This window comes from Scardinius erythrophthalmus (genome assembly GCF_964197995.2).
Source record: "Scardinius erythrophthalmus genome assembly, chromosome: 3".
In the NCBI taxonomy this organism is placed as follows: Eukaryota; Metazoa; Chordata; class Actinopteri; order Cypriniformes; family Leuciscidae; genus Scardinius; species Scardinius erythrophthalmus.
Genome location: NC_138223.1, coordinates 11883163 through 11899558, shown reverse-complemented (window position 1 = coordinate 11899558; position 16396 = coordinate 11883163). Strand labels below are relative to the sequence as shown.

General features: G+C 39.1%; 2 protein-coding genes across 2 annotated transcripts in view; one reads left to right on the top strand and one right to left on the bottom strand.

Moving 5' to 3' along the window:
- Positions 1–7280: 7280 nt before the first annotated feature.
- LOC308688971 (uncharacterized protein) lies at positions 7281–14754 on the bottom strand. Its single transcript, XM_081362453.1, has 5 exons — positions 14566–14754; positions 9172–9555; positions 8853–9017; positions 8277–8320; positions 7281–8188 (listed from the first exon to the last, which is right to left on the bottom strand). The coding sequence occupies exons 2-5, from the start codon at positions 9506–9508 to the stop codon at positions 8078–8080; spliced, it is 657 nt and encodes a 218-aa protein (XP_081218579.1). The 5' UTR covers positions 9509–9555; positions 14566–14754; the 3' UTR covers positions 7281–8077.
- The window catches only part of LOC308688969 (piggyBac transposable element-derived protein 4-like), a 26921-nt gene continuing 24302 nt past the window's right edge, over positions 13778–16396 (top strand). The window contains exon 1 of the mRNA XM_081362445.1: positions 13778–14097. Coding sequence (XP_081218571.1) covers positions 13798–14097 — 300 coding nt within the window. The 5' untranslated portion in view covers positions 13778–13797. The remainder of the gene's footprint in view (positions 14098–16396) is intronic.

Below are 16396 nucleotides of genomic sequence, written 5' to 3'. Positions count from 1 at the left end.
GCTGTTGTGCTAGTTATTGAATGCCACGCGGTTCTATCCGATAGCAGACTTGACTACTTGTGAGAGCGTTTCATGTTATAGACTTTTCGGTTCTATCCAAAGATTTTTTCGAACTGCTGAGTGGATGTTATTACAGTATGTGCCTACGGTGCTAACCGAGGACGTGTTATTGACGGAGTCATGGATCATAGCTCTCTCATCTCCGTTTTAAGTTGCAAATTGTGTCCAAATTCTTCCCAACGACGGACACAATCGATGCCCATCATGTTTAGGCACTCAACATCTGAAGGAGGCCCTGACTGATCCGTGTTTGCATTGTAGTATGCTAACGATGTCAGAGAGACAGCTTCGCCTTGCTGAGTTAGACATTAACTCACTTGTTAGTCTCGCACAACAGCCGTGACGTGCTCAAAAGCTCCGTGCGTCAACAGTTGCTGACGCTCCACCGAGCAAGAAGAAATCTGTACTACAGAAAGACACTTCAGAACACTTGTTATCGAAGACCTTAGCTTCTCTCTCTTCAGAAATGTTGGAGATGAAATGTCTTCTTCAGTCTCTAACCCCTAGTGTTGGCCCCACATACTGAGAACACACCAGTGGATGAAAGTGATTTCCAACATTGATTTTGACACTCTCTCCATGAGCGTGTCTAATTCTCATTTTCTTGATGAAGAATTGGTGGAACATGCCATACAACCCACCCTCCCAAACAATGTTTTTTCTAACCTATCTACTACAGGTGGTTCAAGCGGTGGGTCTGTACATTCATCGGGCACAGGCCCATCTTCTCCAGATGATGTGTTCTGCAGATGGCGGTGCCTCATTTGGGTCTTGACAAATCACCTGTCCAGCCCATTCAAACCAATGTGTTCTTCAGACAAGCTGCTGATAGTAATGTGTTCACAATGCCACAGTGACTATGTGCCTAGAAGGAGGTCAAAGACAGGCCGCACTCTTGCCGCAATGGCTGAGGCTGACTCCATTGGGGTAGGACGGGCACCTGAAATTGAACAGCCGGTTGCAGCTTTGGTGGTATCACCAGATGAGGCTCTAAGAGGCAATGTTCCATGTTCCAATCCGGTTCCATGAGCACCACCTTTTAGAATGCCACTGGCTCCGGCTCACCCACGCTATCCGGGCACAGAGCATCGAGAGCGACAGCAGAACGCTTCTCAGCTTCAGGCCCCACAGCGACATAGAGGGGCTGAGGAGGCCCATGGATGCTGCCCTGTCATAAAAGTATTCGCGTCACTTGATAAACTTATGGTTAAGCCACTGTAGTCACTTGGACTATTCTAATGATGTCTTTACTAACGTTTCTGGGCCGGCAAGTTTTGATCAGAGCCTATGGAGGAGTGAGACAGCTCTCAGATTTCATAAAAAATATCTTAATTTGTGTTTGAAGATGAACAAAAGTCTTACGGGGTTGGAACAACATGAGGGTGAGTAATTACTGACAGAATTTTCATTTTTGGGTGAACTTTAAGACCAAATGGCCAAGAAACCCTGTGGCGACCCCAATGCATAAGTCCACATCCTTATCAGGAAATGAAGGGTGCTTAGGCGTTCCCATGGCCCAGAATCACCACAGAACTTAAACCAGGGACACCTCTTTTCTGTAGCTGTAAATTCCAGAGACTTTTGTCTCCAAAACCAAGAGACTGAAATTAACCTATACTCGTGGTTTCTAACAAACAACGCTCTCACAATTGCTTCCAATAAGCTGAATTTATCACCAGTATTTACCTCACATACATCTTAAGTATCATGTAGTCTATGTTTTATATAACCTGTGGAGTTCTTTCTGTGTGTTTAACCATTATTACAGTATATTCATAGGGTTTTCTACCTCAGTTATAGGAACTAATCACCAGAAGTTGCCTCATATATGTATATCCTCTGTCTGTATTATGTATGCTTTATATTAGCCAAGTTAATTGTGTGTGTTAAACATTTATCACAGGTAAATCCTTAGTAACTTCCTTAGTAAACTTAGTAAATTATTTAGGGAAATGTTATTTTGGTACCCACTTGATGGGTAAATGATTTATAGAATTTTGATATAAAGTAGATGTTTGTAGGATGCACCCTATTTAAACTATAAAGTTGCAACTAAACTCTCATGAGTTTGGGCACACGCGATCATGTGGACATTATGCTAATTACATGCAAGAACTGGAGAACGGGGCCTGGAGAACTAGGCCAAGAACTAGGCCAAGAACTGGAGAACTAGGTACCGCCCAAGACAATATCTGATTGGCTGACACACTAGGAAGGATGGGTCGGATGGACACGATTATAACCCAATAACAAGCAGCTCTGCGTTGCTTTTGCCTTGCTCTTGCAATGACTTTTGCTCTTGCTTTGATTTGTGCGGACCTTTCCATTGTCCAGCGTGTACGCTTACATACTCTTCAAATCACCAAGAGCTCACTTAAAACTAATCAACTCTTCGTTGAACTTCGTCAAAGAAAACCCTCTCAGAGTCGCTTCAGCAGCTCCTCCAGACTCAGAGGAAACTCCGTTGCATAGCAACCCTCAAGAACGCATCATCGACCGACTGCCAGAGATTCCCTCCAGCTACTTCGTCACGGAAGGGAACGCACAAGTACACAATCTCCTAATTCTTGCTGAACTGGTGCAAATCTTATTAAGCAAACGTACTAAGATTAAAGTGCTAGTAGATTGATGTGGCGAGCAGGACGAGGCCGAGGGCCGTGGGAGGGGCGCGAGGCCGGTGGCGTGATCAGTGATGAGCTACACCTGCGAGACGCACCGGTCTCGGATCTCTCACGGAGAAGCGGAAGCATAAAGGAGGAGCGACGACGGTGAAGAGCGAGAGAGGACAGGCCTGAATTTTATTTGATGTGTTGTTTCTGTTTTGTGTTGCCACAGTCGTCCGTGAGGTTTGTATTTGTTTATTTATTTATTAAATATTGTTAAATGTCCGCCGGTTCCCGCCTCCTTCTTCCCATAACATCATACCTTGTTACATTGGTGCCGAAACCCGGGAGGAAGGAGGGACGCACTGTCAGAGAGCCCTCGCTGCTGGGAGAGATTGCGGTGCTGAGGAGGTCGGGCAGCACGAGGGAGCCGTGGCCGCCGATTGCTGCCCGAGGCGATGGTGCTGGAGCGATAGAAGATCAGGAGGGACGGACGCTTCACTGCCGTACTCCTGGGCCGAGGAGGGGTGGCTGCCGTCCGCGAGGGAGCGGAGGAGTCGCTCCCGTTCGCCGTGGGCCTGAGCCTGTTGCCGTCGGCCATGATGGGGGCGGAGCAGGGGACGGGAGGCTCGCTGCCGGCTGCCCTCGGAAGGAGGAGCCATCGCCGTCCGCCAGGAGGCGGACGAGTGTCGAGCCGTCCCCCAACGGATGTCCAGTACCATCGCATGGCACCGCGAGTGAGTCTCAGCTGGTTGAGGACCGAGCGGCAGTGTGTCTGGGGACCGGACCAGGAATTGTTTTGTTTTTTTTGTTTTTTTTTTCTTCCTCTCTCCCCTCTCTCGTCTCTGTTGCTCCTCATGCTTCCGCCTCCTTTTCTCTCGCCTCGTCTATCCATACCCCCAGGTACCGCAGCCGCCGTGATCGGTCCCCCCGGGGAGGGGGGGAGTAGGCGCAGCCTCGGAGGTACCCCCCGGCCTGCGAGGGGCGATGGGGGTATGTGGCGAGCAGGACGAGGCCGAGGGCCGTGGGAGGGGCGCGAGGCCGGTGGCGTGATCAGTGATGAGCTACACCTGCGAGACGCACCGGTCTCGGATCTCTCACGGAGGAGCGGAAGCATAAAGGAGGAGCGACGACGGTGAAGAGCGAGAGAGGACAGGCCTGAATTTTATTTGATGTGTTGTTTCTGTTTTGTGTTGCCAGCAGTCGTCCGTGAGGGGCTGCTGGCTTTTACTTTCATTTTTTTTATTTGTTTATTTATTTATTAAATATTGTTAAATGTCTGCCGGTTCCCGCCTCCTTCTTCCCATAACATCATACCTTGTTACAATTGATTATCTCAGATTACGGTCAAGAAATAGTGTCTAACGCTAGACATAGGACTCCATTCACACTCCGTTCACTTTTCTCTGTCACTGTTTGAATGATTGAATGTTTGTGTGTTTTCGTTAGATTAGTTTGTGTGTATTAGAGTAGTTCAATAAAGTATTGGTTGATTTTCATACAAGTGTCTTGAGCTGTGTGCTTACAAGTTAGGCTACTGCCTTAAACTGTATCTTGTTACCTTGCTCATAATCATTGATCATAATTGTATGATATTTTTACCGTAGGCTACGGGATAATATTCTGTCCAGAATTGATACAATACCCTATTTACCGGTGGACGAATAGTTGATAAAGTGTTAAATATTAATTCTGAATCATTTGCATATAATTAGGTTCTTAATCACCCTTTGAGTTATATTGATCCTAGTTCCCTTAAAGAATCATAATAAATGTGTCAAGGAAATGAACAGTGATCGAGATACCTGCAGTTTGAGCCCCCAAAAATAAATGACGTGGAGTAATTTGGCTGTATTGCGTGTTTATGTATATACCTAAAAAAAGTAATAGTATGTGCATGTCTGTCTGTGTGTGTGTGTGTGTGTGTGTGTGTGTGTGTGTGTGTGTGTGTGTGTGTGTGTTTGTGTATGTGTGTGTGTGTGTGTGTGTGTGTGTGTGTGTGTGTCTGTGCGTGTATGTATGTGTGCGTACATGTGTGCGCGTGTGTGTTTGTGTGTGTGTGTCTGTGCATGTGGATTTGTATGTGTGTGTATGGGTGTGTGTCTGTGCGTGTGGATGTCAGTGTGTGTGCATGCTTGCGTTTGTTTGTATTCCTGCATGTGTGTGTGTGACAGTATCATCCTAAACCAGCAACCCTTCGCTCAACAGCACCATCTACAGGCCGATGAGTGTACAGTCACTAAATGTGCACATAAATTAATTTATTTTATACCCCCCATGGATGAAATTCTACAAAACTTAGCAGAGGATACCCCCAGAGGATGTCAAGTTAATCATACACATGAAATATGGTGCAGTTCTGAACATCTCCACTGAAGATAGGGGCGATTAAACCAGAATAATATTGCATTTGCATTTTTTATGGGAGGGGCGCAAATCACAAATGAGTGATTATGGGCTAGGTTGATGTGGGCCCTTAAGAGCAACATACCATAAACATTTCTTCATCCTCGGTGCCACGGTTCAGGTAGTTATTTAGGAAAAACTGCATTTTTTTGGGTTTGGGGGACCAAACCCGGGGACCAAACGAAATTTTTCCTTAGAAGTCTAGTGGGGCTACATGCCCACCAAATTTCATGTTTCCCGGTGCTTCGGTGTCCCTGGTATCGTTGACGAAAAATTTACGGGGGCCCCAGCGCGGGGGGGAAGTGGCCCCCAGGGACCAAACGAAATTTTTCCTTAGAAGTCTAGTGGGGCTACATGCCCACCAAATTTCATGTTCCCCGGTGCTTCGGTGTCCCTGGTATCGTTGACGAAAAATTCAGTAAGGTGACGAAAAAAAAAAAAAAAAAAAACTTTGACAATCCCTATATGACCGCTTTCGCTAGCTACGCTAGCGGCGGTCATAATAAAATATTTAAATTGTATAATTTTTCTTACATATAAGCACGATGAAAGCAAGTCTTGACCTCTCCATCGGTGAGGTTATACAGACATCAGCTCTTATCTGATTGGTTAACGTCAATGGAAAGTTTTAATGCCTTGAAATGAAGGGGTTAGATATTTTTTTTAAAGAGCTGTGTCAACCAGTCACCAGTTTCCTTTAATTTGAGTTTATTAAGCAACTGCTCATATTTATTCCAAAAGATAATTTATTGAGGAAAACGTTAACTGACCTTGCAAATCAAAATGCTGGGCCAGAGTCAAATTCATGAGTTTCTTTGATTAGTTCTTTGATTAGTCTTCTAAAGAGAATATGACAAAACAGGAAACCCACAACCTTTTCATTCAGATCACTCTGAATGCACATGAGTGCATGAATGTATTTTCTGTTTATCACTCACCAAGACAAATGTTTCCATAGCATATAGGCCTATGTGGTTTTGTGTATTTTTCAAGAGAGGTTGCTAAGAGCAGAACATGCTCTATTGTGATCAAACAGTTTTGTATTTTTTATTGTTATTTTGTTATTTTAACCTCCGCTATAACATCAGTTAATATACATATACAAGTACAATTTTACAATATTTTTATTTATTTTTTTGCATTCTAACATTACAACAAGGGGTTGAGGATTAAAGTGCAGCTTATAACAAGGTGAAACTAAAATAAATGTGAACTGAGTCTCGAACAAACAACACACAAGACATGACAAAGACTATGGCTGCATCAGAAATCACTTACTTCCCTACTATAATAGGCGCACACACACACACACACACACACACACACACACACACAAAAAACCTATGTGACAAAAGTAGTATGTCCGAATTCATAGTACTCATAAAAGAGATGACCTGTTTTTCAGGTGAGATTCTGAAGTGTGCTGCTGCGTCTCAATTCAGAGGCTGCATCCTAAGTCCAAATAATAATAAACACTTTAAAGCGGTTCAAATGTTGATTTATTTCTTACCAAGATGTGATTATATGTAGTTTATAATCTTTATTATATACAGAAATGGACCATGGTGAACATATTTAGAAAGTTTTTTTAACCCTGTTTTGTTTTCAGACAGTTTAATATTTAACTTTTTAAAAAGTCTAACACAAACGTTACTGTGACTCATCAACGGGAGCTGTCACAATTTCTAGGCGACAAGAACAATCCTCAGTAACAGCTGGACCAATTAGACACAAAAACTATTCATTATATTCAATAAATAATCCAGCAAACCCACTCTCCCCACTTTCCATATATGAACTTGTAGAATAAAAACAGCTTTTATTAGGCTATTGATTTTATTAGCTATTAGACTGAAGTTATATTGAGTGTTTAAGCATATTTTGTCATTTTGAAAACATTTAAAAAAAAATGTATCATTATGTCTTTGTGGACTCTTTATTTATTAAAACATTTTAATAAGGAGAAACACTTGGGTGCTCCTGAAAGACCAGATTAAGTTAGATGGAGCTTTGGTATATCCTTTTATAATTATTTCCTCTTCTATTGACTTATTTTTATCTACCGAAAAATGTTGCATTTTTTGTTTATTGCGTATACAACATGAAATAATTAATATAGAAACAAAAAATTATAAATGAAAATATGAAGGAATAAATTATAAAATAATCAGGCACAACAATATCAACCATCTCTTCGCTTACTTATTTTTTAAAATTGTTTTATTGTTGCAGTTCACTAAAATGATTTAGTTCAAATAATAATATATCACATTTTCAGCCTACAGAAAAATATTTGTGGTTATTATGCATTGAACAGAAACATATAACTGACAGACAACAACACTAAGGCATGGCTGTTTAAAGGGTCAAGTGGAAACATTTGTGGTTGGTACTACAATAAGAGAGAAAGAGTGAGATGCACACAGGAAACAAATGCACACAGGAAACCTATTTGAGTATCCTGTTGATCTACATTTTGTTGCACAAAAGATGCCCATTTTACCCAAGTTAATGTAGCCTATTTTTTTTCATAGGTGTGAGGACAATGTATGTGAAGTTAAGTCCTACTTTTGTGGTCCCTTCTATGACAAACAAAGTAGGCTAATTATGATTCTGATCTTAAAGGCAAATTGAGATCTGCATTAAGTTGCTGTTACTCACTTTAAAAGTTAGCATTTTTTTTAATGGCACAGAAGGACATTTTGACAAAAAAAAAAAATTGAAGCCTGTTTTATTATTATTATTATTTTGTTCATTCCAATATAATAAATCAAATTAATGATGTTTTTAATAGCAAATAATTATTTTTTATTATTATTGTGAATGCGTTGTGTATAATTGTGTTTGTATATAAAAATGTGCTGCAAGTTTGTTGCATGTGTGTGTGCATGTAAATGTGGTGAAAGCATGCTTGAGAAAAAGCAAGTTCAGAAATCATAGCTGACGTTGTGGAGTATAAAGAGAGAGCAATAGAAAGCAGCAAGATTTCTTAAACTGAGCAAAGAGAATCACATCTTGGCATAGGGATATGAAGATGTCAGCAGTCTATAAGAGACTTCAGTGTGGAGGCAGATCTTTCCAGTTTTACTCGTCTCACACTGATGTTTCTCTGGATCCCCCTGAAATGAATTGGAGATGCACATGAAACTAAACTATTGTCTTTGAAATGGCAAAGCTTAAAACTAATTACTGAAACAAAATAGATACCTTAATCAAATTTGCTGTGAGTATCTCTGCACTCTGCTCAGAACCTAAAGATTGTGTGAAAATATGCCAGTAGTTAGAAAATATTATAAACAAATAAATAAAAACGTGCTATACATAAAAATGTCAGTATCGTGTAAACACATAAATGCTCCTGCTGTATGCAGCTTTCTTTATAATTAGTCATTTCTGATTATGTAAATATTATATTAACCTATATTATCATTAAATATGTGACACAGAACTTTCATATCAGAATCAGCTTCATGTTCCTTCCCAAAAAGCTCACATTAAGCCAATAACAAACTTTAAATTTTAAAATTGAAGAAGCTCAACAACACAAAGTGGAAAAAAAAAACTTTTGAACTTTGATAACTTTGATACATTATTTTCTGACAGAACAAATGCAAAATCAAAATACTTTGATAGAGTATTTACTGTACTGTTGTATACCACACAAGAGTCACAACCTTTTTTTTTTAAATGTCTTCCTTTAAATTTTGTTTTCAGCTTTGAATTCTGACCAAAGAAATTAGGTTTTATATTGGGGAAAATCATAAAAAAAGTGTTAAAAGATACCTGCAGTTTGAGCCCGACAGAGGCAGTACACACACATGGAGGACAGGAGTGAGGAGAGGAGAACACACACCGGACACACACTGAACAGCAGCGTCCAGCAGAGAACACAGTCTAGAGGAAGTGTGGAGGTGATGATCAACTGCTCAGCATGAGGAGACACTGACTCTTAAAGAAACATAAGCATATCATTTTTACAGGAAACTCTAAACTCATACTCATATACTCAAGAGAAAAGTAAATTGAAAGTTCTACAGACTTAGATAATGATAATAATAATAATAATAAATTAACAGTTGACAGATATGGGTTTTTTTGTTACCTGCAAGAGAGAGACGAGTTGTTCGGTTTCCATAATAGTACATTTTAGATGAGGAGAAGAAACCTTTTTCATAATTTACCTTATTCTCTACTTCTGCACAGTAATACATTCCCAGATCAGAGGCACTGATGTTAGTAATATGTAGATCATGAGAATTACTGGAGCGGTTGTAGATTAAGTTGAAATGCTGAAATATATCCAGGCCCCATTTCGTAAAATCTATTTCGAGAGAGGGTTGATTTTCATGAGAGCAGTTTCTTATCCATACAAAGCGGGAACCAATAGTTACAGAGCGATCACAGTAGAGAGTGATGTTGTCTCCTGGTCTGACTTTCATCTCCACTTCTGCTCCATAGATTCTGTTCTGACTGAACAGAACAACACCTGTAAAACAGCAAAATAATCAAGAATTTAAAATTGCAAAAAAAAAAAAAAGCAATCTAAATAAAATATAAACAAATAGTATAATCTTTCTTACATAAAAGCACGATGAAAGCATTTCTTGACCTCTCCATCTCAGAGAGAGATTGCGAATAACTGACGCTGCGAGGGTCTTACAAACATCAGATCTTATCTGATTTATTCACGTCAAAGGAAAGTTTTAATACCTTGAGACGAAGAGGTTTGGATTGAAATTAGAACAGTCACCAGTTTCCTAATTTGGCTGAATCAAGCAATACTTTTCATACATTTATTCCAGAAGAGCATTCGTTGTGAAAATGTAAACTGACCTTGCATATCAAAATTCTCATACACAATTCAGGCCATGTAGTTCCAGATAATAGGGCACAAGGAGATTGTGAACAGATTGAGAATCACTGTGCCAGAGTCAAATTCATGAGATTCTTTGATTAATTAGTTATAAAGAAAATAATGAAAAACGTAACAAAACAGGAAACACACAACCTTTTCGCTCAGAACGACCACTCTGCATGCACATGAATGCATTATCTGAGATGAACAGTTCATTATCTTCTAGTTCATCTCTAACCAAGCATAAATGTTTCCATTGCAGGCGTATGTGGTTTTGTGTAGCTTGCAGTTTATGCTCTACTGCCGTAAAACAGTGTTTTTATTGTTTTCATTGCTATAAAAATGCACTCTCTGCTATAAAAGAAATAATTAATGTCAGTTAATATACAGTATTTATTCCTCGAATTTGATTGGTATGAGCACAGTTCAAGACTATTATCAAGTCCAAACGGGACTTCACTTTTTTCGTCACTCTGCTTGTCTTTGCGTGTTCTAGACTTTAGCCTGTGCATTAGTGGTGGGTCTTTTCAAAGACCCCAACCCACACATGTTCTTTGTCATAGCTGTGAATGCATAGTGAAGATTGTGTGATTTCATATTAACTGGCTTTGGTTTCCACAAATGTTTCATTTTAATAGATGCACAATAATGGTTCTTATGATCACTGTGCATCTATGTGCAATATCTATTTGACCACGGGTGGATTCAACTACATAGAGAATAGGCTGATTCTGGATGTGGTGAATTTAAACTCATTCTCAGTACAGGAGTCAACGTTTCAGTCTGGACATAGGAAATCATCCGTATTATACACGTTAGACCTACAGCACAGAAGATTGCATTATGCGCCTATTTATGCTCAACTCGCCGGTACTCCTATAAGAAGAAGATGATGAGAAGGGCTGCACCCAAAATCACATACTCTCTTGAGCAGGTACACTTTTTGAATTTGAACAAGTAATAAAAAGTTTAAAAAAGTATGTAAGGGGTGAAATCAGGGGTGAAAAAGGTCTCAAAGTTTACCTTAACTTTAACTTATAAGTTAACTACTTGAAAATTCCAAAGAAATTAAATAAGCTAATTACTAATGCTAATTATTATTATTATTATTATTCTGAAGGCTAATTATATTATTATTATTATGAGTAAATATTGCATTAAATACCTTTATATAGTTTCAGATTAATTATTTTTTTTTTTAAAACTGTTTTAAAAGTGCTTTAAATGGATAGAAAATTACCCCATGATTTACTCACCCGCAAGCCACTCTAGGTGTATATAACATTTTTCTTTCAGACTAATACAATTGGAGTTATTTTCAAAAAATGTCCTGGCTAATCCAAGCGGCAGTGAATGGGAGCCCAAAATTTGAAGCCCATAAAAGTGCATCCATCCATTATAAAAGTAACCCACGTGGCTCCGGGGGTTAATAAGGGACTTCTGAGGCGAAGTGAAGCGTTTGTGTAAGAAATAATTCCATATTTAAAACGTTATTAGCTATAATAACTAGCTTCCAGCAGATGACCGTACACATAGTGCGCAAGTCGACTTGCGGCAGAGTAACCCCTGACGTGGTGTATGACACAGGATGTAGGAGTATCGTAAACGTAGACGCCTCTTGTGATTTAAACAAATAATGCTGTCCAACAAACTCAAGCTCCTCTTCTCTTATATCGAAATCCTCTGATATTTCTCTTTAAAATTTCTAATTTTAGACTTCTAAATTGTGACCGGTGTTTTGTTTTGCTCTATCCTCTGCACTTTCGTGTTGGTCAATATGTCATGCGTCTGGTCAGTGGTTTACTCTTTCACCGTAAATCGTTGCGTACGGCCGTCTGCCGGAAGCTAATTATTATAGCTTATAAAAAAATTACATATGGATATTGTTCTTACAAAAACCCATCGCTTCGCTTCAGAAAGCCTTTATTAACCCACTGAAGCCATATGGATTATTTATTATTATGCATGGATGCATTTTTTTGCTTGGAAGCTTTAAATATAACTCTCAGATTGTGTTAGTCTGAAAGAAGATAGTCATATACACCTTGGATGGCTTAAGGGAACTATCCCTTTAAGTTTTTATCTTAAACTATAGAAGCTACTAATGTATTCAGCCAACACAGACTTATTTTTTTAATTCCTTCACATCTATGTTGCAGTTGCAGGTCTGTTAGTCTGAATTTACACTACAAATAAGTTAGTCCCAGACTTTAATGCATGTATCTTAAAATATGCCAGTGCCATTGTATTGTCTCAAGATGCACACCAGTAATGTTTTCTAATGCACATTTATAAAAGCCATTTAAATGCCCTAATTGAACTATGGCCTAATCCTGACCTGGGCCTTTATGCTTAATTTGACGTGTTATCAAATCACTGTCAATCATAGCAATTTCAGGAGTGACTCGCGGAACAATTTAGCGGCTTCACTCGCATAATTAAATGTGTTTGCACTATATGTGAACGTTGGTCCTCTTGAAAGAATGACAAAGAAAACTTTTCTTTAAATTGTGAATGGATTGTATACAGAAAGTGAGCAAAGAACGCTCAAACTCCTGTTATAATCAATGCATCTAACTATACACTGCACAACGAATCTCTTATTTACATTGTGTGTACGCTTTGGTGTTATAATGAAAGGATTTGCAAGCATGTAGAACGCAGTCAGTGAACTTGGGTTAAACAAAATCTAGTTCAGAGTGGATTCTGACTTACTTACAGTAAACACCTCTGATTGGCCATTGCTTTCAATAGAGATGCCAGTGATTGGCAATCCTCAACGCTGCAAAAACAAATTGGAAATAGAAACCCTTGCCTTTGTGCCACACACAAAAATGCGAAATGTAGAAAAGCAGTCGCACACACAGAATCCTCCCCCTACACGAATCACACAAGTCAAGTCAAGTCAAGTCAAGTTTATTTATATAGCGCTTTTCACAACATAGGTTGTATCAAAGCAGCTTCACAGTAATAAATTAAAACAATACATCAATGTTTGTTTCTAGTGGAACGTCCACATTTGGTAATGCTGATCAATGGTATCGTTGATTGATTAATTCAATTAAATATCCACAACTGAGCAAGCCAAAGGCAACAGTGGCAAGGAACCGAAAAACTCCATCAGGTGACCTAATGGAGAAAAAAAAAAAACCTTGGGAGAACCCGGGCTCAGTCGACTTGCAAAGACAACATGAGTGTAACTTAAAGTCTGCGTGAACCGGAAGTTGCAAACGACTTTTCTCCAGTTTTGTGACGTATTTCCCAGTGAAAAAGGAATATTGAACAGAGGGCAGGGTTTTACTCTAGATTAGGATTACGAAGCAGAATTTTTTTTTTTTTTGTGGATTGACTTGCATTGATGAATTGTTCACCACAAAACGATCAATTTAGGCAAACAAAGTAAATATGGTCAATTTTGATTTCATGTGGACTTTAAAAGGATAACAGAGTAAAGTACAAAAACTCTCGAAATTTGGCATCTTATTATATCGTCTCTCACATATAGATAGATAGATAGATAGATAGATAGATAGATAGATAGATAGATAGATAGATAGATAGATAGATAGATAGAGAAGAAAAAGAAAGAAAGAAAGAAAGAAAGAAAGAAAGAAAGAAAGAAAGAAAGAAAGAAAGAAAGAAAGAAAGAAAGAAAGAAAGAAAGAAAGAAAGAAAGAAAGAAAGAAAGAAAGAAAGAAAGAAAGAGAGATCTGGGCAACTCAAGCGCTCTGAATTCTGAAAGCGCGTTCTCTCTGCTGTTACTGAAATTACCGTATTCACAGTAATAGGCGCACACGATTTTCTTTTTTTGGCGGCTGGCTTGACCGTGTATTTTCAAACCGCGGCTGGCTTGACCGCAGTGAGAGACGCATCATGGCTTGCAAACGAGCGAGGCACGGCAGTTGCTCAGTGTTTGGATGTAGGCCTACAAATGAATACAAAAGTCTTTTTTTAGCTCCTTCATCTGAGCATCTGAAGAACCAGTGGGTAAAGTTTATTTTCTCTGGAAATGCACCGACACAACTTCCCAAGGTTTTGTATGTCTGCGCCAAACATTTCACCAAAGACTGTTTCCTCAACTTGGGCCAATACAAAGCTGGCCTGGCTGAACGTCTGAAAATAAAGTCTGGATCAGTACCAACTCTCCTTGGCTCAGCTACAAACCTCGGACAAGTAAGTCAACAAACACTATATAATTTTGTTGCTTTACTGTAACGTTATATGGTTACCTAGCTTGTTACCCTTAGAATGTGGCTGTAACATTAGCTCTGCAGCTAACAGCCCAGTTGCTGTTGCTAATGTAAAGGTAGATAGATTGCATCAAGTATGTGTGTGAATACACACACTGTAGTGCGAGTGTGTACACTTCTTTGTTATTTGGATAACCGTTCTGTTGTTGGTGTTACGGCGCGCGCGGTGTCCGCATTTCCCCTCATTGAAATGACTATGTGTGTGCCTCTGCAAACCAGGGTATTGATTTAGATATAGATGTTAATATGGCTTTATAAGGATAGCAAATCAGAACAACATTAAGCCAAAAATGTAGGCTAGCATTAGCTACATGATAATAACTGTAACATCATACATAAACAAACCAACTAAAGTACATGGTAAAGTCCAGTCACAATATTTTAAACTAACCATTCGGAGACGTCCAGCTGTAGCCGCTGAGTTGTAAACTTCTTCCGGTGCTTCTGTATCCAGATCAGATTCTGGGTCAAACTTGAACGACTGCATGTCTATGAGCCTTTGCAATACATCCAATGTAAACATTAGCGCATGGTACCGTGGCCGCAAGCTGGTCAAGGCCACACCCCCACCCTCCACCTTGCCCCGCCTCTCTCCTCCTCATTAGCATTTAAAGCTACAGACACAAAAATGGCACGTGCTAAGGAAAGCTCATTGTGGGACTGGCTCGTAGTGGCTGTAATTCTGCACCAAGGCTGAATTTCGGGAAAGAGACTTCAGATACAGTATTAGGGGACCATTAAGGCATATATAAAAGCATCCAAAAAGCAGCATGTCTTAGGACCTTTAAAAGGAATAATACTAGTTAAGAGTATCGTTTTGGCCTATTTAGCTGATCCATCCATGGAACAAACAAAACAAGCCCTGAAAATGGCTAAAAGACACATACAGATATTAAATCTTATAAGATGATTAGATAATTGCATTGGTTGGATTTTACTTTCAATAAAATATTTGCAATGTTTTTTGTTTTTTTTTGCTTCAAGTCGCTTCCAGTCAAACAAACCTCTTTATTAGCTGATTCTCGTGTGTTTAATTAGGGGTTGGCGCTAAACTCTATAGGCAATTCATAAACACAACTCAAAATTGCTCTGCTGCGTCAGAATCCTTAATGTGAACGATACATATAAGTATTTGAAGAGTAAATGTCCATGAGGTTTACAAACATGCTGTTGCTGTCGAAAAACTGACTTGCTGCAAGACTTTCGATTTCAGTCCGGCATCCTGTAAGTAACAAATGTAATTCTGATGTGCCATATCAAATTCCATTGGCCATATACGCATATGTAATATTTATTTGCAGTGATGGGAGAAACGAAGCTTTTCGGAGCTTTGAATCAATTTGAACCAATTGTTTCGCAAAAAGATTCTCTGTTTCGAAGTGTTTGAACCACCACAAGCTGGTGACCCCTGCTGATCAAAATGAGGTGAAAATTCAGCCAAACATGCATAAAACACCTTTGACAAACCAACTGTATGTTTTATTGAAGGTTTAATCTATTAAGTGAAATAAACAAATAATCTGATTATACCATTAAATATAATATTAAATACTTAAGTTTTTTTAAAAACAAGGTTCATTTTGTCAAAACATGGCACACATTTCAAACATCCGCACACAAGCAGAACACACATCTTTTGCGAAACACTTCTAAACTGTACATTAATTTAACAAAACCACATTTTGACACCGGCAAACACATGGTTCATACAATCTGATTGTTTTAACCATTTACACACTGCTGTGCTCAATCTTAAACACATGTAACATTTCTACTTTTCTAATTATATAGCGAGGCTTTGATTTAGATTTTTTTTTTTAAAGACATAGAGTAAAATACATGAATATATTGACCAAACACAACACACAAGAACAGTATACATAATTCCCACAGTCCAAATAATGTCACGTGACCTCCCTGGAGACGCCATCTTTGATGGCATAAGCTGCTGTTTACCTACTATCTATGGTGTTTACAAAGTTTTACAAGCAAATTTCGAATATTTCTTTCTGTTTATAATGTTACGAAAATCATGAAGAGACAAAGTGACAGAGATTATAAAGAGACTCTATTAACACAAGACAGAGAGAAGTACAATGCGAAAATTTCAGTCATAAATGGTGTGGATCCGTATGCGCTAACGCTGACTGTCTGTCTGTGTGTGTGTGTGTGTGTGTGTGAGTGAGAGAGAGGCGCGGGCGCGATCGAACAGTGGAAACAAT

Bases quoted from the DNA above. Each gene is read 5' to 3' on its own strand.
- LOC308688971 (XM_081362453.1), bottom strand. From the start codon at position 9,508: ATGAAAGTCAGACCAGGAGACAACATCACTCTCTACTGTGATCGCTCT. The intron at 9,018-9,171 runs GTAACAAAAAAA...TGTTTCTTTAAG, and splicing joins AACTCGTCTCTCTCTTGCAG to AGTCAGTGTCTCCTCATGCT. The intron at 8,321-8,852 runs GTATCTTTTAAC...CACAATCTTTAG, and splicing joins CTGTCGGGCTCAAACTGCAG to GTTCTGAGCAGAGTGCAGAG.